This window comes from Cuculus canorus, chromosome 1 (genome assembly GCF_017976375.1).
Source record: "Cuculus canorus isolate bCucCan1 chromosome 1, bCucCan1.pri, whole genome shotgun sequence".
Lineage (NCBI taxonomy): Eukaryota > Metazoa > Chordata > Aves > Cuculiformes > Cuculidae > Cuculus > Cuculus canorus.
In genome coordinates, this window is record NC_071401.1 from 67,667,278 (window position 1) to 67,688,621 (window position 21,344).

General features: G+C 40.9%; 1 protein-coding gene across 2 annotated transcripts in view; it reads left to right on the forward strand.

Annotated features, from left to right (window-relative positions):
- The window catches only part of LONRF2 (LON peptidase N-terminal domain and ring finger 2), a 35,313-nt gene extending 19,141 nt beyond the window's left edge, over positions 1-16,172 (forward strand). The window contains exons 3-12 of one of the 2 annotated variants that reach the window (XM_054085317.1): positions 483-605; positions 1,557-1,718; positions 2,178-2,403; positions 4,401-4,497; positions 4,843-4,957; positions 5,629-5,750; positions 6,567-6,725; positions 9,696-9,858; positions 11,759-11,908; positions 12,270-16,172. In XM_054085317.1, the coding sequence (XP_053941292.1) occupies positions 483-605; positions 1,557-1,718; positions 2,178-2,403; positions 4,401-4,497; positions 4,843-4,957; positions 5,629-5,750; positions 6,567-6,725; positions 9,696-9,858; positions 11,759-11,908; positions 12,270-12,428 (1,476 nt within the window). In that variant the 3' untranslated portion in view covers positions 12,429-16,172. The remainder of the gene's footprint in view (positions 1-482; positions 606-1,556; positions 1,719-2,177; positions 2,404-4,400; positions 4,498-4,842; positions 4,958-5,628; positions 5,751-6,566; positions 6,726-9,695; positions 9,859-11,758; positions 11,909-12,269) is intronic. The other variant, XR_008453167.1, reaches the window with a different exon arrangement.
- The last annotated feature ends 5,172 nt before the right edge of the window (positions 16,173-21,344 follow it).

The following is a 21,344-nucleotide window of genomic DNA, read 5'->3' on the forward strand; positions in this document are numbered from 1 at the left end:
TGTCTTCTCTAGCCAAGTCAAATAGATGAAAAATTGTCTTGGTTCAGCTAAGACAGCCAGAAGAAGTGAGTGTCCTGAACCTAAAATCTTTTGCTCCCTCAACTGCCACCTCTAGCCTGCCCGTGTCACTGCCCTGGTGTGTGAAACTGTTCTCTAGGGTATTGGGCCTTGTGGGATATGTAGTAGTCTTGGTTCCTGGGGAGATGAATACCTGAATACCCTTGCTCATTCTGCATTAGGTCCCGTTGAGGAAAGGGGCAGTGTCCTTGGCAAAGCCTAATGCAGCAGTGGGTTCCTGAGGAGTCTTCTTCCAGCAAAAGGGACTGACTTCCCTTCAGTTTTGTCGATCAAAGAGGTTGTTACCCAAAAGGTGTATTATTGTTCACTTGCAGAATGATGTGAACTTCCAACCTTGTTTTCTGGATTCTTGCTGCCTCTTCAGAAATGATCTCTAGATTTTTATGTTTCCTTTGTGTGAACAGGGCCATTATGTGAAAGCAAAAGCTCTGTCTGGATTGGAAAGGACTGAGGAAGCATTGAAGGAGTTTCTCTATTGTGTTGCCTTAAATCCTGAATGGAGCTCAATGAAGAAAGAAGCCCAAAAGGTATAAAATGTATATACTGGCCACTTCTTGGCCATCATGCTGCTCTTACTCCTGCAACTACATAAAAATTCTTGCTATTTAAAGTGATAGTAAACAGGCAAAGGATAATTTAATTCTATAGCTTCTCCAATGAATCTTATTAGCATTATGCTGTGTGAGGCACCTCTTCAGTTTGGTTGATGCTTCAACCAACGTAGACCTGGCTGCTGCTGTTTGTAGATTACACTTGCAGTATGTCACTTGGATTTCATAGGCTCGAGGCTGCTAGTTTTAGTGCCCATCAGAAAACTACTTCTAAGAGGGAAGTGGCAGGGAGTTGAGAAGGGAGAGCTGTGTGCTGCCTTGTCGTGGAAAAATCCTTCAGTCTCTGTAGCAGTTTGTATAACTTCCCGTAAGGGACACATTGCCAGTCAAGCATTATCAGGTTCTCTGTGATCATCCATACAGGGAGCTTTTTATAAAAAGAAACTGGGATTGGGCAAGGTGCTTGGTGGAGACTGGTGAGCAGAGGAACAGGCTGCACACAGGTTTTAGCTAGATGTGAAATATGCTTTAGGATAGAGGAGATGAATGGAGAGGATGAGGAGAACTGAAACACATCTGTTCCTAGTAGGAGAGCATTGTGTGAAGACCTCTGGAAGCAGGCTTGTGAGGGTCAGAGTGGAGGGGGGTGGAGGCAGGAGAAGAATGCAATGGACTTCTATCCCAGATACTCTTGAGGAGCGGAGGCCTTTGGGGAGAGAGATAGACACCAGAACCTTGGGATGTGTCTGTGGTTGCGGAAGGGACTGCCATTCAGGTTTCCTGTGGGCTTTGGGGAATGCAGGATGTCCTGGTTATTGCAAGCTTCTTGGCATCCAGAAGCTGCAAAGTTTGTATATGTGTGTTCACGCAAACCTAAATATATTTTGTAATTACTATTTTTCTTTTTTTTTCTCTCTAATTGACTAGATAATGTGTGAAATGTTTTTCCCAGCCTTTGAAAATGTGCATGATAGTCTAACAGCGCCTTTCTCTAGTCGAACATCCCATACAAGATTGAAACCTGCATTTCTGAGTAGTATAAACACACAGTCAGCTGCAGAAGATAGCTCTATTGCTGGGTCCTCAAAGGTAAAGTAGCAAGTATTCAACATAAAAATACCAAAAGTAACACGAGGATCTGTCTCATCTGTGTGACATTGTCTTTGTCTGCACTTACTTTCATGGTAAGCCTGTCTTCTCCATTGCTGTTGAAGGTCTTGTTGGGATGTACTTCCTCAGAAAGAGAATAAAACTCTTTAGAAAATGATGGGCTGCATTTATGTGGGGGTTGATTATAGTCATGTTTTATTTCCCCCCTCCCTGTGCTTTTTATGCACTTGGGAGCATAATTTCTGGAGATGGGAGCTATAGGTAGAGAAGTGTCCCTGTTTCGTGCAGCTGGAGGGTGGCCTTCTTTAAGATGAATCCGTCTCCCTTGCCAAGCTCATTGTAGGGACATAGATCTATTGCTGATGTATACAATTAATAGGGAATAAAAACAAAGCAGAATTGTCTCATGCTGTATATAACTGTTCTTAATTTTTTTAGGATACTGTGTTCAGGTTAACAAAAACCCCGTCCCAAGAGTCTGATGTATTCAGAAGTACTGATTCTCCTATTTCCCATCATGTCCTGGATCTCTATTTTGAAGACAACAAGAAGTCTTTGGGAGCTATTCTCTCCAGTTTACCTGGGGTTGGCTTAAAAAGAAAACTGTCCAGTGATATGAGGGATTTACAAAGCTTGGATGTCCCCAGTAAGATCCCTAAAAAAGGTTTGTGTTGTGGCTTAGAAAGGGAATTTCTTTTCCAGATACTTAAAAATGATAAACTACTTTTTTTCCTCCTCCCTTTTTATAGGTGTCAATGAAACACTCCCTACAGAGATTGGGATAATATTTTATTGTCCGATGTGTCTGTTTCTGCTGTAACAGCCTATTTACCTTATTCCAGAGCAGTTTCAGTTCATTCAATGAACAGTGTATTTTTTTCTCAAATGGGCCATTTCCAGGGTGTAATCCACTAACAGTTTAGTCTTTGTACTGCTGGTGCCGTTTCCATTTTTTAGTTCTCAGAGGTATAGCTGAACTTCATTGTCTTTCTATATGAAGGAAAAGATGCAGTAAGTCTGGAAACTAATCTTTAACTGGCACCAGAAACAGTCACATGCAACTTTACATGAAATTTCCCAAGCAAACAAAGAAGCCTTTTGAATGGTAATAAGCCCCCTCAGTTTTCTGTCACTTGATAGCTGTACTTACAATTGGTATGCTTCTCAGGCTTCTAACAAAGACCTCCAAAGTGTTTTTAGTACTCTAGGATAAAAATGCTGAAGGTAATATATTCCACCGAGTAGTGAAATAATTGGTTAAAGGGAACTTTTAAAATGCTGCTATTTTAGTGTGCATTTTTTCCCAATACCTTCTAGGAAAATTAATTAAAGTCTTCAAGTGCTGCTGTCTGTCTGCCCAACCACTTTGCAAATGATCAGTGTATGGCTGGTTTCTGATCACGGTGCTATGAAGGGCAAAAAAACTCCACTTGTCTGTGAACTGCAGACTCAGTAAATAGATTGTGAAACCTGACCTGACTGTATCTTCACATTGAAGGCCAGAGACCACATTTTACCCGTAACCATTAGTTTCTGTTCTGTGCTAGATACCAATGCCTTGTTACTATTTGCAGAATGAACACAATTAGGGTTCTTTCTATTACTAAATGCTAACACGCGAGATGTAGGTTAGAGATAACGCTGTTTTTCTTTGTAGGCTGCACAACAGTGGTGCCCTCTCCCCTATCCTGTCTGTGCTCAAGATAAACCAGATGCTGAGCATAAGTTATCCTTTAACAAAACATCCTAGTATTTCAACTTAACATAAAAAGCTGAGCCTTTTTTTTTTTTCTATTTTTTTTTTTTTTAAACTGTCAAGAATTCAGGACGTGGAGGCAGTATTCATGGCTCTGTTGCAACTCATCATTAAGCAACAAAGATGCAGATTGTAAATGAAATTGCAGAATCTGCTTGTATAAATGTCATCAGGAGCTCCAGCTGATAGCTCTTAAGTTTAAATGCTGCTGCTGTGCAGTTTTCAGCCCATGCCCTTTAAGCGTGTTAACTACCACCCCCAAAAATCAGGGCAGGCAGAATTTTAAGTGAAGTGCTTTGTTGCCCTGTTTGCAGAGTGCCGAGTTAGTGAAATCACTATTAGGTAACGCAGCTCCAGTAGTCCTTAAACTTTAAGCTGTTTGAAATATGGGATTTCCACAGCAGCCTAGTCTAGAGGAGCATAAGCTTTTTTAATACTTGTAAGAAAAACTACCCCTGCTGAAAGATCTATAATAAACACTGATGAAATAGTTTGACTGTGTGTAAACAAATTAAATTCTGGACTTAATGTACTTTAAAACATCTGGCCTGGCTGGTGTGGGAGTGGTGATGGTGGTGGGAAAGCAATAGCATAGTATTTTAAAACTAGACTTTTTTAAAAAAACCCCAAAACCTAAAACAAACAACCATTTTTGGAAAAGCAAATCATGGGTATTCAGCTCTGAAGTGCTTTCTCTGGCCATAGACGCCATCCTCTGCTCTCCAAAATATTTCCTGCCAGGAAGCCTAAAACTTAAAGGGAAAATATGTTTGTTTGGAATAAAACAGAGAAAAAAAAAAAAAAAAAAGGAAAAATTACTTTCTTTATGGAAAGCTCGCTTAAACAGCATCTGAAACTGCAGTAATACTTAAAATATTTACTGTAATCATCTTAACTCTACTTAGATGCAGATGTTTTACCTGAAAACACCGTCATTGCTTCAGGAGAGGTACCAGCAACTCTGGTGGATGCATCAGACTTTGAGTGTTCCCTCTGCATGAGGTATGAATGCATTAACATGAGATTAACATCAGAAAGCCTTCGTAGCTTCTGAAAAAAGTTTTCGTGATGTCAGTAGGGAAACCTGCCAAAGAATGTCGAAGTCATTACTCTGTTCCTTTTTCCTGAACCTTGCATCTGGTGAATCTTTGTGTGGTTTTCTCCATTATGCATGTTTTTCTCCATTGTTTACTACTGCTAAAAATGAAAACCTTTTTTTTATATCCTTAGATAAAACTGTCACCTGTGATTTATACAAAAGCAGGAAGGGAAGAGGTGGCTGGATCTGGGAATCTGCATTGTTTATGTTCGCAGCTTAGGTTTTTTGTTCTGTGTCTTCATGTTCAGGTTGTTCTATGAACCTGTTACCACTCCCTGTGGACACACCTTTTGCCTCAAATGCCTTGAGCGTTGCCTTGACCATAATCCACATTGCCCACTCTGCAAAGAGAAGCTGTCAGAAGTAAGTACGTCCTTGCCCTAATTAACAAAAAATACAAAGCTGTGTTCTTCTGAGATTACATATGCAGGTGTTTTCTGCGCTCAACTTGCAGATCAGAGCAACACAGTAGTACCAATAGTATCAAGCTGTGCACAGACCTAATTTGCTTCAGAATTTATTTTGTCATTCCTTGGAAGAGAGGTGGGACTTGCTGGTGCTTGAAGGAATAGTGGCATCCAGTATCACATCAAGCTTATGCCTGGGGAGTTCCTACCATAGCCCTGTTCTTACCGTATCTTCAGTCTGTATCTCTAACTGCGGTGAATGAGGAATTGTAGTTCTTTGGTCAAAACTTCCGCTCCATTAGACATCTTGTACGTGGAGTACTTTTAGGGGAGCAGCTCTAGGTGAAAATAATACACGTATCTTCTGCAAAAGCTGGGAGGGACTGCCTTTTCTCGGTGGTGGTACAATTTCTGCCCATAAAAGCATATGGGAGCTATAGTTAAACAGACATGGGAGTGAACCTCATATTCTAAAGTAGAGATTTTGATACCTGAAGGCTGGAAAGGAGGTGAGATAGTTATGGACCTGAGCTAATGCGCTGTTTGGCCTTAAGAAGGGGAATGGATTGGGAGGGAGATTTTACCTGATTCTCATTATCAGACTTAGGAGTTAACTTTTCTTTGCAGTTTCTGGCAAGCAGAACTTACAAGAAGACCGTCCTTACAGAAGAATTGATAGTCCGTTACTTGCCAGACGAATTATCTGAAAGGAAGAAAGTTTATGAGGAAGAAATGAAGGAACTGTCAAAGTAGGTTCTCTTTTTACTACTGACAGCTGTTACAAAAACGCATTTTTATTTTAAATTACTGTAGAAGCTTCATTTGCTTATGAAAATGCACAAAATCGATGTATTTGTAAATGAACCTGCCACGTGTTTTGCATTTTTTACATTTTTGTTGCAGATAAACAAGAAACAGTATGCTTGGATGGTAGACAGGCGCAAAAATATTCTTCAAGATAATTGCTTTTTCCTCTGAAACAATGCAGTAGCTTTAAAAGTTATAATGGGGTTTTTCGGGGGCTTGAAGCCCAGTTGTAAATGATTTAAATCTTCAAGTCAGGACATGTTCAAGGATTCAGTGTTGTCAGTGACATGTGGATTTTGCAGTACAGCTCAGGTAAAAAGGAAAATAAAGCATGCACTTAGGCCTGAAAAAAAAAAGATAGAGGATTAGTGGGCTTCTTCAAAATTGAAGGGCTTTACTGAGCTTGGGAGCTCTCTACCACTTTGCTTTGAATGTGATTAGTGCTTAAGTTATCACCAAAATCTTATTACTTGTAATAGTATTGATATATACATCTTGGGGAAATTTGCTATTATTTCCTGACTTTTCCTCTATGGAAGTAGATTAGTGAGATTCTTTAATGTGCTAACAGAACAGAAAGAGTCCTGAAATATGTTTGTCTTGTAAAAATGAAAAACTTTGATCATATACACATTTGCAAAGAATTAATCTAGAGAAACCACTGGGCTCAGTGTCGTATTAAAGCTTTACGCTGAATATAGCGGTACCTAGAAAAAAGCTAAACTTTTTTTTTTTTTTGTGTAACTATTATCTTGCAGTTTGAATAAAGATGTTCCCATCTTTGTATGTACCATGGCCTTCCCTACCATCCCTTGCCCTCTCCATGTTTTTGAACCTCGTTATCGTCTAATGATAAGAAGATGCATGGAAACTGGTACCAAGCAGTTTGGCATGTGCTTAGCTGACGAATTGAAAGGGTAAGGAAATGAGCTGAAAATGTCTTGTTGTTGCAGAGGTGGTTGTGACCTACTGGAGTACTACAGGGCAGTATATTTGTCTCCTCAAATCAATATGGTTTCTTCCAGTCCTGCATCAACCAATACTGAAGTGGCTGGCTTTTCAGTTTTGTATATTAAATGTGCCTTTGAACACAAAGATGTAATTTCTATTGCTCCCTTGTTGGATAGATAGCAATACAACCCATTGTGCTACTACTACAGGCTCCAAAAATAGCACTTAATTGTCTGTGTGGTTGGAAGGCTTCCTGGCCTGTTTGTTCTAGTGAAAGCTGACTGTCTGATGAGGTTGCTCCTCTGTCTGCTCAGATTTAAAAAAAACAAACATTACATTAAAAAATTATAATTCCAAAACTTGCATAGTTCTCCTGTGTAAGTGATATCATGTGAATGAGACAAAGTATGCCCTCAGCTGAGAAGCCTGGTCTGCTGCTGAATGTTTAATTTGGATGTTTGTCTTTACTGCTGTGTTGCATGTCTAAACTACCTGCAGTGAGTGGGTTATATTGTCTTTCTATATGATTGTGCCTTCAATTTTCGTGAGTTCTGACACTGCTGTGTTTCCAGCTGCCCATATGGAGACAGAATGCTAATCATTAGATGAAAACCTTCAGGTTTTTAATTCCTTTATAGATCATATGTTTTTGGGTGAAGGGAATAGGAAGATGGAAAAAATGAGTTGTTCTTAAAAAAGGTCTAGCTTATGAGATGTAATGGCAGTTGCTGACTTCAGAAGATGCATCGCAGTGATGCAGACTGTAGAATGAGTGACCATTCATGGTGGGAGCTTTAAGAATACGTTAGATGAGCATCCTCCGGAGCAGCATTTTTGTAGGTGATAATCACTGGAGCTGAGAGGAGGGCACTCTTACGGAGAATGTGGGCAGCCTTTCATTGTCCTTTTTTTTTTTCTGTCCCAGGCTGGATGGTAAGATGGCATTAAGAATACAGGTGATGCTACAGCTTCCAGTTGGCTCTGGCTGTGCTTCCTGCCATTTGGCACTCTTTTGGTGCTGTGCTTAGTGGAGTTCAGGCTCCAACAGCAGCTGGTGCTCTGCAGTCCATTCCAGGCCTGATACCAATTTTCTGGAAGCAAATTCTTGTAAGAGTGAGGACAAAATGACTCTAGGACATCAGTGATAAATCCTCTTACACCTGTGAAGGCTTGTGGAAGAGCCAGACTTATTTTTAGTCAGGTCTAATACAGAGGTCCAAGGGATTTCAATCCCCAAAACACAATAATTGACCTATTATATAGTGTCATAAAAGGTATTTTTAAATGCAACCACTATGGTTAGATTTTGTCCTGTCTGTTTTGATTTACTGAAATAATTAAACTTTTCAAGCATGGTAATTTTTACTTAAATCAAACACTGATGTGTAGGAAGCCTTCATCTGTAGACACCTGGCAGGCTGTTGTAGCTTCTTACACAAGTAAAGTTCTTTTGTTTATTCAAAATTGTGAAATCAACTGGGAATAGAAAAAGTGGGGAAGCTTGTTTTGCCTCGTCTACTGAGACTTGGGTATGGAAGACTGAGATTCATAGCTCCCTTGAAAAACACAACGACAAGATGTGTCCAGTTCATCACCTTGCTCTGTTTTATTTCTCCACTTTAAATTAAAACTGGTAGAAGAATTGCTTACAAACTTGTAATATGTCAGTACATTTTATGCCCAACTCTCGGTGCTTTCTTGTCTCTCTTTGATTAAAGTCACTTTCTTCCAAAAGTAACTCGTCAAAGAATGACAAAAAAAGATCCCATCACTTAAACATTAATTTCTGAGCTTGGTATGAATGTGACTAAAATCTGTAATTTTAAAAAATGTTATGTATGTGCTTAAATAGGATTATGTCTAGCATTGGAATTATAAGCAAGTATTTTAGCATTGTAGAGCACTAGGATTTAGCTGTGTGCAGCTGTACTCTTGCTCTTCCTCAGTTTTTGTATGATGGCCAGGAGAGAATGTTTGTTCACAGCAGTCAACTATTTTATTCCCCCTCCTCAAATCATGGTTCTGGTAAAGTAGAAATGGGATTCATTTCCTCGCAGTGTCACTGTTTGTTCATCACTCTGATGTAAAAAACGGCCAGGCCCTTGTAAAACAAGCATTTTCCTGATTAAATGCTTAGCAACCTCTGCAGTGCTTTGATATCTTGAGATGAGACTAGATAAGGGTCCGTTTTCCTTGTTAGCAGTAGACTGAGGTACAGAGCTGTGAGAGCTGGTAGGTGAACACTTAGAAGTCAAGAGTTGTTATGCAATTGGCCCTGCTAGTGAACTCGCTACTGCACTAACATAGAGTGTAGGTAAGCCTGATAATGTTAAGTAAAAATTCATTGCATGCTCGTTTCCAGGACACGATTAAACCTTGTCCCTACTTTAAGTGTAACGGATATAAATGTGCTTTTGTAAATTTTTGGGTTTTTTTTTTTCTTTTCCTTTTTTTTTAACTTAAAGAATGAGTGCAAGAAGAATCTTGCTGTACAGAAGCCTTTTCCTTCTAAAGCATGTAATCATCTGCTTACAATTGGAGCAGGGGGGATAGCCCTCACATCCCTGCAATTGTTCCTCAGTTTCTGAACTTCCTCATGGTATCTTTGCCCATCTTGTTTTCTTTGTAAACCTGGTGAATTTGCCACCAGCAGCTAGCAAGTCCTAGCATGAAACATTCTTCATGCAGTTTTTGGTCCTTCCCAACCCTCTCCTCTCCCCAGATATTTACACTCTGAAAATGCTGCTATCCTTGGACCTCTGAGGGATGACAGAAAGGGTGGGGGTTGTGTGGCTTATATGAATAAGCAGAAATGTATTATCACCACAGCAGAATCCTCTTTCAAATAAAAAGTAGTGAATTAGGCCCAGTATTTGTCCTGATGTGTATAAATACTTGCTGATGACTTCCACTTTTATGCCCTTCTGTCATTTCAGATTTGCAGATCATGGCTGTATATTAGAGATCAGGGACGTAAAGTTTTTTCCTGATGGGCGCTCAGTTGTTGATACAGTTGGTGTCCGTCGTTTTAGGGTCTTAAGCCATGGCCAGCGAGATGGATATAACACAGCAAACATCGAGTATCTTGAAGATAAAAAGGTGATCTATGGTGCAAAAGTTATTCATACCCATGTATTGCTGGATTCACTTAAATAGCCTTTCCTTGTTGCATTTCAAGCTAGCTGTGCCTTATTTTTAAACCAATTTCATAAATACTAAAGCTCTATTTTGAAAACCATGGAACAAACTTTGTCTCTTCTTTCCCTTTTTTCCTTTCTGCCCTTGTAATTGTTTATGCACTCCCTTACTGGATCTCAAAGTAGCTTTCTGAGTCTCGGGTGCTAATATCTGTCATGATGTGTAGGTGAGATCACAGTAATGTTTTAAAACTAGTGTGGACTTGAAACTGTTCTAACAACACATGCCCCTGTTGTTGAGTAACGGACAAGTCTCTTCTTACTCTGAACAGACAGTTGGCAGACTTCATATGACCTCCAAGTTCAGGTTTGTAGAACAGGTCCTCAAACAAATGTTGGAGTTTGCTCTTAAAATGAGATCTTGTGGGCATGTAGTTAACCATACCGGTGCAAGCGTCCATCAGAGCTGGCTAAGAGCACAGAAGAGCAAACAGGGGAGTAGTTTTTTTAAAAACAAGTCCTCTTATAAAACCTGTGTCAAGTGAAGTGCTTGTGATAGCTGTTTTGCCAAAGAGTGGATTTTCGCTCATGCTCAATGATGACTTCCTGGATCATCTTTAGAGCATGCTTATACCCTGATCCCTATTAACGTTGAGTTTAGTAGTAATCTCGTGCCAGTTGAAGTCATGTAGCTCTTCAGAGCACTCTCTTAGTTGAAGTGTTAGTAGGGCTTTTCTAACCTGTGCAGGATGATGCAGTTGTTCAGCAGGGCAGGAAGGGCAGATCACATGAATATGCCCTGCAAAAGGTCGGAGTAGGTAGTCTGTTCAGAGGGAGCACTCTGCTGTGCTTAAATCCTCAGTGAGGGTGGTGGAACACTGATGTCCAGGTATTGTATATAGATGGTGCCAGAGACTTACCTCTTCATAATCAGTGTGAGATTTACCTTGTCTCACTTGAGAGGCTGATGTCTGTGTTCAGCACCCTACATTCATGTTATCAGATAGTGAGAAATCTGTCCAAAGCTGACTGTTTTATTTGCTCTTAGGTACCTACCTTAAGATGAGATTAATTGCCCTCTAGAGCTGTTTCTCCTTGACTTTCAAGGACGTCCAGAGCAGCTAGCTCAGATGTGCATCCAGGCAGCACAGGTGAATCACACCATTGGTGTGTACAGATTATAGGGAAAAACCCCCGGTGTACTCCGAAACAGAAAAAAAACCTAAACAAAGACCCAAATTAGCATTTTGTGGTGGGTTGTGCTTATGCTTTTTTCTTTTCCCTAATGGCTAATTGTCAGGCCTGTACTACCAAAGTGCTCTTTACTTCGTGTTTTTTTTATGGCTGTTCCTGGTATTGGGAAAGATCCACTTTCCCTGCTTTCTGCCTGCTCAGGTGTCTGCCCTTTTCCTCCTCTTCCTTGGCTGTTCTGCCATGGCCTTAACAGTTCTATAAAATCTCTTAAATGATCTCTAAGTGCCATTGAGATTTTTGTGTTGCCAGATGATAGACCAATGTTCTGAGGTCCTTTTGTGACAGGGACTTGAGGTTGTAGGTTAGAGATGATTAACATGATGTCTCAGGATTAGAGAGCAGATTCTTCTGTTGTGCCAGCATTTAGGAACGGATATTAATGAGGCAGTAACTGCTCCAAGAAATGTCACTTCGGTACACGTAGGGGAAGGTGAAAAGACTCCAGCATCACAAGTTTGAAATCTGAGGCTTGGGTACAGTTTGCTTAGAAAAGAACATTTCAACAGCTATAGTCACCGCATTATTGTGCTTCGGTTGCTTCTGGGGAAGCGTATGGACTCCATGGTATCAAACCTGTTTTGTTCTATCTCCCTTCTTTTAAAATTAAGGTTGAAGGACCGGAATATGAAGAACTTGTCCGCCTTCATGACTCAGTTTATGATCAAGCTGTTGCCTGGTTTACTTCTCTTAAAGACAATATGAAAGCGCAAATTCTCAATCATTTTGGGTCCATGCCAGGAAAAGAGCCAGAGCCACAGGTAATAAATGTTTCCTACATACCTATCCTAAGATCTATATGTAAATTTTACACAAGACTCTGTTCTGACAGGTACTTACTTTGTCATTCTAAGCTCTTCTTATTTACCTAATTCTGGTCTATTAGCTTGAAGCATGAAAAGCAATCAGTGGAAAACAAATGTATCAATGTAAGCTGATATCTGAAGAGAGCCATCTTGAAGGTGCCTATAGACAAGGAGAGTACCTAAAATTAAGTGCTTAATTGCTGCTTGAACCGTTTGCTTTACGGTGTCTTGCTTAGCACATAAAACTAGAAGGTGGTGGTCTTCATGGGGTGGTGCTGGTGAATACATGATTGCATGTCTTTCCTTCCTTTTGCAGAGCAACCCCAGTGGTCCTGCCTGGTACTGGTGGCTCTTGGCAGTTTTGCCACTGGAAAACAGAGCTCAGCTGGCTATATTGGCTATGACCTCTCTTAAAGATCGTCTTATTGCCATCAGACGCGTATTGGTATTTGTGACTCGCAAAAGACCCAGATAACATGGACTTCAGTTGTGAATGGGAGCTGAAAACATCTCATGACAGATTGTTCTGGGGAGGGCAAAGAGGGAGGGGTTGATTTTTGTTTTTTTAAAGGATTCCTTCAAAAATGAACAGCCCTTTCTGACTGCTTCCAGCATCCATCGATTGCATCAGTGTGTTATCCTGGGTATTCACCAAACCTTGCACTCTCTTGTTGTCCTGATTAAATCTGAGCCTCTAAAAAGCTGTGCTGCACTTAGGGCAGAGCTGATGGATGTGGATAATTGCTTCAGAGTACTATGATAGTTTTGATGTTTCTAGCCTGCGAGAGAGTTAAGTACTAGAGTAGCACTATTGGCCTGCATGTGATTTGGATTTCCATAAGGTAGGGAAAGGAAACTGGACAGTGGATTGAAGAGGTGTTTCCTAGACTATATTGAAGGTAGTGGGCAGAAGAGGAGTCACGCTGCCTAGCAGAAGTATGCATGAAGTCTATAACCAACGGTATGCTCTGTTAGTGAGTCAGTAGGCAATCCATAATACACCCACATCTCTCTCTTTTCAGCAAATAGCAGTCTGTGAGGGAAAAAAAAAATCAAGACAGTGGTGGTCAAGGCATCTTGGGGATGTTTACCTGAAAGAATAATAGCTACTGAATGAGTACACTGTTTAGTAGCCTTAGGCAATCCCTTGTGTTGTGATTTATGTGTTGTAGTGGACTGAGTATGTACAAAACATTTGGAAGGATGTGCTTTGGTTTATTTGAGACCAAAAATCAAAGTAATCCTATTTGGTCGTATCATTCAATTCAAGTCAAACTGGCTCCCTAAAATATGATAAACTGTGCTGTGAAATAATGATTTTACCCCAATTCTGAGGGAAGCACGCTGCAGTTTGCTCTGAATGCCTGTTCTACACGTGGGACCGGCGAGGATGAAACGTGAGGAGGTTTTCATCTCCCTCCTGCCTGCAGTGTCATGCCAGTCTCCCGTTACATTGGAGTGATCTCTACTGAACATGTTTCAAAGCGAAAGTATTGTGGTTTAGTACCGGTTGCTGTATGGGATGGAAGTTGGTCCACAATAACAGCATGAAAAGAGGCACGAACTGAACCTATAAAGGCAAGTCTCAATGCAAGCTTAAGTCAGGTGTTAACCTTCATTTGTCTATTTGATTATTTTTTTATGTATTGTTTTGTTAATAGCTAACTTGGATAGCTGTTAAATTGATCGCTTGTCAGTCAAATGATCAACATTTGCTCAACTGCCAATGAAATAACTAACAGTGTTACCAATTCAATTGGCATAGTTTTGTATAAGTAGAACTGCTACTACCAACAGGAAAAAAAAGTTGACTTGAATCTCCATGTGCTGCAAGCATAGCAAGACCAATGTAAAGACTCATTCATGTGCAGAAGTCTGGCAAGAAGAAATGGCTGTTTACCTAAATGGTCAAAGTGCCTGGTTTCTTTTTTAGTTCTTTTGTCCTTACTTGTCAATGAAGATGTATTTAAACTTTTTTTTTTTTTTTTTCCAATTTGCACATGAGTTCTGGAAGACAACTGCGTTAAAATGCAGTGGTTAAGATGTATTACCTGTTTTCTTTGGGTATTGTAATCATAACCTGTGTGGTCTGGGAAACAAAAATACAGAGGTTTTTTTTTTTTTCCTTTCAGCAAATGGCTACCACAAATGGTTTCTGTAACATACCCTGAATGTACTGTAACTGCCTCTACCTTGAACACGCCTTTTCTATTTAAATAGTTTCTAAGTGTATTCTCTGAATTGTGAAGTGCATAACTTAAAACCAACAATGTCATAACCTCTACAGTAGCCTTCTGCAAGTTCTGCTACCATCACCAAAATACTCAAAATTCAAGTTGAATGCATTTCCTCCAGGGTTTGAAGGTGATGAAGAGGAAGATGCTGAAGTATAAAGCAATTGTTCTATGTATGGAGGAGGAAATGTCAGAAGTCAGTAGGTCTTCAGCCCACTGTCAGCTGAGCTACTGAAGGGTGGTTTCGTAAAATAGTTCTCAGACCAGAAGATGGACTGTATTTGATCTCGCAATCCTTTCTGTTCAGCTTCCTGTTCTCCTATCCCTTTCCATGCTGTGTATTTCTTCTAGACTCTCTCATCTCGCTCCTTCGTGTGTCTGGCTTAGTTTCGAGTATTACTAGTGTAGCTGCAAAGGAACGCCGATGGTATTTGTATATTGCTGGTCTCTGATCTTACATGTGCTTAATTTTACTTATAGGAGTGCGTTTAAGAAAAAAAATATCAAGGTGCTAGTTAGTGTCTTCTTGGCTTTGCCTGAGTAACTAATGTGAATATTCTTCTTTGCGAAAGTGATTTTTCAAGATATCTACTTTTGAGGTACTTCTGAGAGGAAACCCTATGGAACAAGAGAGATTGTTCACTGCTGTTCTGTAATGTATAAAGACACATTTTGCAAGTGACATTACTGTGTTCATGAAGGCCTGCATAATTAATGCAATGATAGTTATTGAGAAGAAAACTAAACTGTAGAGGGGTTTTTTTTTAGTTGAGGTTTCAAGCAGTTTGTGACTATTTCAGTGGCTGATGTTTTGGATAAATGACAACAACATAGGAATTGTCTGTGTATAGAGGCGAATAAGCATATTAGCAGCCCAAAGCTGACATTTCTTCCGAAACATTGAATGCTGATCAAATAGCAAAGCTTTAATAAACAATAAAACAAAAAAAAATCACCACTGCCCTGTGGTACTTGCTTTCTAAGGGAAAGTACCGATTTCATTATTACCAAATTCTCTCTGCCATATAATCTCTACAGCATCCAGTAGTACCTCATGGGAAAAGCTAGCTATCTCATTTCTCTCCAGAGAAAACGTTGTCCACGTTGCGGCCAATTTATGCTTAGGTGTAACTTGTTGCCAAGGTACACGTGGAAGTATTCGAGTTGAGCTCCTGGAAGAGATAGACAGGATTTGTTGCCTTTCTAGCTCATTACACTTTTCTTGCTTGCTGTCCAAGCAAGGATGCTGGGATATATGATCAGTCTTTTCACTGTGGTGAATGTGGCCCTTCTTTATACATCATAAAGAGGCCAAAAAAAAAAAAAATCCCTCTACCTCTACACCTGTTGTTCACCTGTAAAGCTTCAAGCTACAAAATTATATATATATTTTAATCTTTTTTTGTCTTTCAGAAGCATACTAATTGTTTGCCACTGGGGCCTTTTATCTACTGTATTTTAATATGTTTATTTGATAGTCATCAAGATCTCTTTGTACTTCTAACCTGTAGATCTTGTCATGTTTCTTACTGCTCCTTTTTCCTCGTTCTCCAGTCCACTTTTAAATTGATAAATAGAAGGCTGTACGCTCTCTATTTCTATTACATTTTACACTAGTGGAACTGGTATTTTGGTAGCGCCTTAATTTTGCAGTTGTGAAATGATTGTATCAACTCTTATCTGGGGCTTCTGACCAGATTTAAACGAGTATGTTTAATGTAGATAAACTTGAAACCATTTTTTACTGTTTTAAAGCTAGTTATGAAATGGAGTGTGTACATATGTATAAATATAAATTATTAATCTGCACCTTTTTGTATCTAGTAAATACAGGAGAAGTTCATGTTCTAACCACATTTGGCACTTCTTGTTGCATAAGCAAAGCCAAAACTTTTTTTAAAAATTGCAATGTTCATTTCATGTATATTTGCAATATTCATGGGAAATGTATTTAATTTATGTGATATTTGGAATAAACCAGATTGAATTTATAAGTGCATGAGTTTATGGGAAGGTTTTATTGCTCTGTGAGGGCCAAGAGCTAGAGCTGCAGTAAGGAACAGTCTGAACAGAAACAAGCAGTTTGATTTGCCGGACAGGAGCTGAAGGCATGAGAACGGGGCTCGTGAGGTTTTAAGGAGAGAGTGGCATCCCAGAAGCAGTGGGTAGATGTGGTTTGTAAGTTGCGTGGCAAAGGTTTTAGGCCTGGTGTGGGAGAAGTAGAGGAGGCTGTAGAGGATTCAGCACCGTGGGAGTTGGTGGGGACCTGATGCATCCTGCAGCGCTGGGGGTGAATGTGAAGGGTGGTTTCGAAGAGGAGCGTGAGGCCACCAAAATGGCAGAGTGGAGGAGGTAAGGAGGCCCTCAGCGATGGGACAGGGGAGATGAACTCTTAACTCCCTCAGGGGTGGGATGCAGCAAAGATGCAAGAGGGTCATACCTGAGCTCTTCCTTTGTGGCTTCTTGGACTGAGTATTTTTTAGCCCTGAGTGTGACCTGACTTGGCCCCACAGAATAGACTCTGAAAAAAATATGCTTTCTTGACTAAGCCCAGTGAAATAAAATACCTTCAAGGGTACTGTGAGGTGGAGGCAGTGTTCCACATGGAGGCACTGGGCATGGTTCGCACAGCTGGGGTGAGGGGGTTGGGGTGCGGCAGCAGCCAGGCTGCAGAGCAGCAAAATGCAGTTGTGGGAGGGCAAAGCGGAGTCAGATTGTGGAGACCATATCCCATCCCTCAGCTGTGTCTCACTGCCAGCTGAGCAAAACCAATATGAAGGCATTTTTTTGTAAATATTAGCCTTTTTTGGTTTTTTTTTCTCTTTTGGTTTTAGATTGACTGAATGTTTGAACAAACAAAAATCAGTTATAGGACTGCTCTTTTAAAAGCAGTTGCAGGTATGTGTTGGAGAACACGTGTACATGTACTTGAGCTGCTTTGATAGGCTAGACAACAACGTTCTTGAAATGTCACTCCGTTCAACAAAGGAAGAATGTGGGAAAAGATGACCGATTCAACTTTCCTTTTTATTGGGATTCCTTGTGGGCCTCAAGACTTTGAGTAATAGAAGCAAAATAACTGCATAAAGTTAATAAATTAGCATTTTTTTTTTTTTCCTCACTCTATATATCTTTTGGTAGGAGATGCTGAGCCCTGGAAAGGCAGAATATCAGATTGTGCCTTTTTCCCTGAGCCTTAGGGTTATGCGATTCCTAGAGCTCAGAAACCTGAGTGGTCTGTTGTGCTCTTTGCATTACACTCTGCTTCATCAAACTGGGAACCCAAAATAACGCTGCTTAATTCTGTCCAGCGGCACTTGCATTTGGAAGATGGAATGCTTGCTGGAAGCTGTTGGCTGTTGAGCGGTAGAATAAGCAAAAAGTTTAATTTGGACCAAAAAATATGAGACTGTGTATCTGTGGGGTGAGTAAAAAAATGTGACTCCATACCATCACTTTCTTCAGTTCCGCTAATGAATGTGTATGCTACATTTGCAGCTAAAAGGTGTGTTTTTAGTCACACTTACGTTACATGGTAGGAACAAGGTGTTTCTAAATCAAGATGAATGTCATTTGCTGACAACTTCTACAGCTCTGCTCTGCCATATGGGAGGTTCAGCCTTGTCTGCTAAATTTGGGAGTTTGTGCATCCGTGGAAGAAATGTGTTCACTTTTAAATGTCGCTTATATTTTATTCTTGTAAACATGTGCTGCTCTTTTTGTGTAACTGCCACATTGGAGCCCTGCTGCTGACAGGACTTGGATTTTGAATGCAGAAGCTGCTCCTGAGGGCCAGGCCAGTTACATTACCATAAACCAAATGAAAGAATCCGCTCTGGTCTCCTTTCCTCTACCCAGTGTTTTATAGAGGCAGCTGAAACTTCTCAAGTTACACTCCCAGTGTCCATGCAGACCTGAGGATGGTATACTGCAAGTGCCTGAAGCATAAACGGTAGCAGTAGCTGAGCACATCTGCACAGCCCCTTCAGTCCATCACGTTCACTGTGACAGATCTTTCAACTCTCAGTTAAGCTCTTGAGGTCTGTGGGAGATCCACTGCTCATCATGGCTGGGGTCTTTTACGTGAGTCCCAGCCCCTTTCATCACAGTGTCTTTTTCTTGCCTTGCTGATATGCTCTTTTCAAGGGAGAAAAGATTAAGAAATAAAACACCCAGGAAAATTTCACTGCTCAGTAGCTCCAATTGCCATTTTTTTTGGCCCAAGCTACGGTTGAAGAGCAGGTTCAGGCAGCAGGACTCCTCATATCTTCTCAAAACAGATCTGTCACGGAAAGAAAGACACTTAAAGCAGGAAGAGGAAGGAATATGTAATGTGGTGTCCTTCATCAGAAGAGGGAAGATATCCAGCTTTGAGCATAGACTTCACCCTGCCCTGGAGTAAATACCTCATGTTTTCTGCTGGTGGCTGAGGTGCTTTGCAGTGCTGGCTGGCTGCCCTAGTTGCCTGACAGAAGATGGTTTCTAGCAGATGAATTTCCTGTGACTAAGTAGTCTTGGTATCAGAAAGTGACTAACTGCTCTCTACCACCTTTGTTTTCTTTTATCTGAAGTTACTTGGCTTAGATAGAAGGAAGCAAAATCATCCACTAAGTCCATACAGCTAGGGTCCTTGCCCAGTGATTTCCTCATTCCCTCTCTATGACCCGGAGCGTTCAGGTGAAATGTTTCTCCATAAATCCTCATGGAGATCTTAACCTCCTACCAACAAGTCTTTTAGCAGTTCCGGTTAAGCCACTAGTAATGCTCTGTGCTACAAAGAACAGGTCCTATATCAAGAATCCTGTAACAAGACTGTTAAGGTAAAGCTGGTTTCTGCAACTCAAGTAGGTGCCACCAGAGCAAGCTGCATCAGGGCATTGCTAAAGGGTGACTCCATTCCCCACACCTTCAGTCAGTTGCCTGGAACCCTGCCTGTATGTTCGGCAAACACTGTACTGGAGCATCTTGAAACAATGCTGTTCTCTACAGGCACATCTAAAGGTGCTTCTTCACGTGGAGCATTCTGAGACTGACTTCTATTTAAGTAAATCTGTGAGGTTTTATGCGGAAGCAGGGACCAAAGGATATAGACCCAAAGCTTGATTGCCAGTGGAGTCTGAAGTTCAAATTGAGGTATTCAAAGAAAATGGAAGTTACTCATCCAGAACCAGAAATCACTGGGTACGTGTGCCATGTGCCTTTCCATCCCAGCCCCCTCCCCTTCCTCTTGGTTCTTTGTTTCCTTGGTCTCTGCTGGAAGTGGAGTGCAGAACGGTATGTGAGGGAGCACCTGAGCCTCAGGTACTGTGCTCTGGGGTGGGACCAGAGTAATTCCAGAGGAATAGCTAATACTGAAGTACCCAGCCTGGTTTGCTTAGAGTGCACCATCCCCAAAACTGAAGTATATGTGTGGAAAAACTGTTTGGAAGGAGATGAAGTTACTTTAGAGTAAGTTTTTGTTCTCTTTTGCTCACTGTTGTTGCAAATCAGATCTGTGCCCCCATCTCAGGTACAACTATTAAGCTCAGGATTAAGTGCACTCAGTCGCAGTGACAGAATAGGTACTCATAAGAACTGGATCATGTTCCAAGCGGCCTAATGTCCTTTCTCAGTAACAGACACTTGAAAAGCAGAAGAAATGCTTGAATGAGATAAATGAATATAATTTGGCAAGATATTTCTTCCAAATCCCTCAATTTGAGGCTTCAATATGTCCTGGCAAGCGTTTTCTTTTCCTCTTCCAAACTTGTGGTATATAGGATTTGAGGGAAGCTCTGACCTTTAGCAAGTAATGTGGTATAGACATGGCATTCATAAAAACCAATCCTGCAATACTGTGATCTTGATGCCACAGTGTATCAACAAATTCCTCAAATTAATTGCGCATAAAGATCTTCTTATGTCTCCACAATTTTGGTTTTGTTTCGCCCAGTCTCTGAATTTCTGTAATTTATAGAATGTTTACTTTCACGAAAAGCCCATATTGATCACATTTTCCTGAATAAAGGCATTGCAAAAAAAAAAAAGTGCCTCCCACTCTTCACACATTTCAGTGTTTTGTTTTGCTGTGAAGATAGTTAGGGGATTGCATTCAGAAGCTGTGTCTGAATCACAGCTCCTTGTTTTGCAGAGGTGCCTTCCTTACCAGATGGTGCTTTCAAGCAACTAATTTTCTTGTTTGCTTTGCAGCAATCAACTCTGCCTAAGTTTCAGCTTTGACTAGACCTTTTCAAATATTGTCAGTATGTGCTAATTCTACAGTGCAGAGGCTTCTTGGTTTTATCCTTATGGGTAATGACAGGCAATTCCCCTTGGAGGATGTGTATGATGGTAAGAGTTTATGTTCGTCCACTTGTTAGACAGCCTGGACATACCTTTATTTTCAGCTGAGCTATCTATCCCCCTTTAGAGACCCAGTTGCTCGTGATGGTTTGCCTTTTACTCAGCACTCTGGTCCTTCTGTACTTAGTGCTGGAAAAATCCTTTGGCATAGAGGAGTTAAATATTTCTGAGTTCTCACTTGAGTCATCTGTCCTCGGCTCAGGAGTGAATTTGCTTACAAGCACGTATGGGATTGGAGCTGATCCTGGAACAGAAGCGCGCAGCTCACGTCTGACATGCAGCCGCTTGGGCAGAAATCAAAGAACAGCCACTGCAAATAAAAACACACTGAGAAGAGAGGAAACACACAGAACTTGGGAAGGATTATCTAAGGATGCTTTGTCTCCATTCAAGGTGGAAGAAGGAACACAGGAAAGTAGGGACATTTTTGGTTGTGCTTCTATTCATAAACTGCCTGTAAGATTGTTCTCTGGCACAAGCGCTGCCTGGCACAGGGTAGCTGTGCTTGTCCACAGTGTTAAACCCTTTTTCTCACCCTGTGTCGTGCTAACTCCTGAACTGTGGCTGCAAATCTGAGGGGGTGGCAAGGGACGGTAATGTTATCTGGCAGGAACCTTCCTCAGCTCTTCTTAAATTGCATGTTGTTTTAGGTAATGAGAAACTTCACGACTCTGGGAGTGGGCGGTGGTGAGCACAGCCAGGAGCAAGGGTGAGAGGGAAGCAGTTTGGTTCTGGCTGGCTTCAGATAAGGTGGTGGTCATTGCCACAGGGAATCTAGCAGGCATCTCCTAGGCAAGCACATATGCAGGACTTCA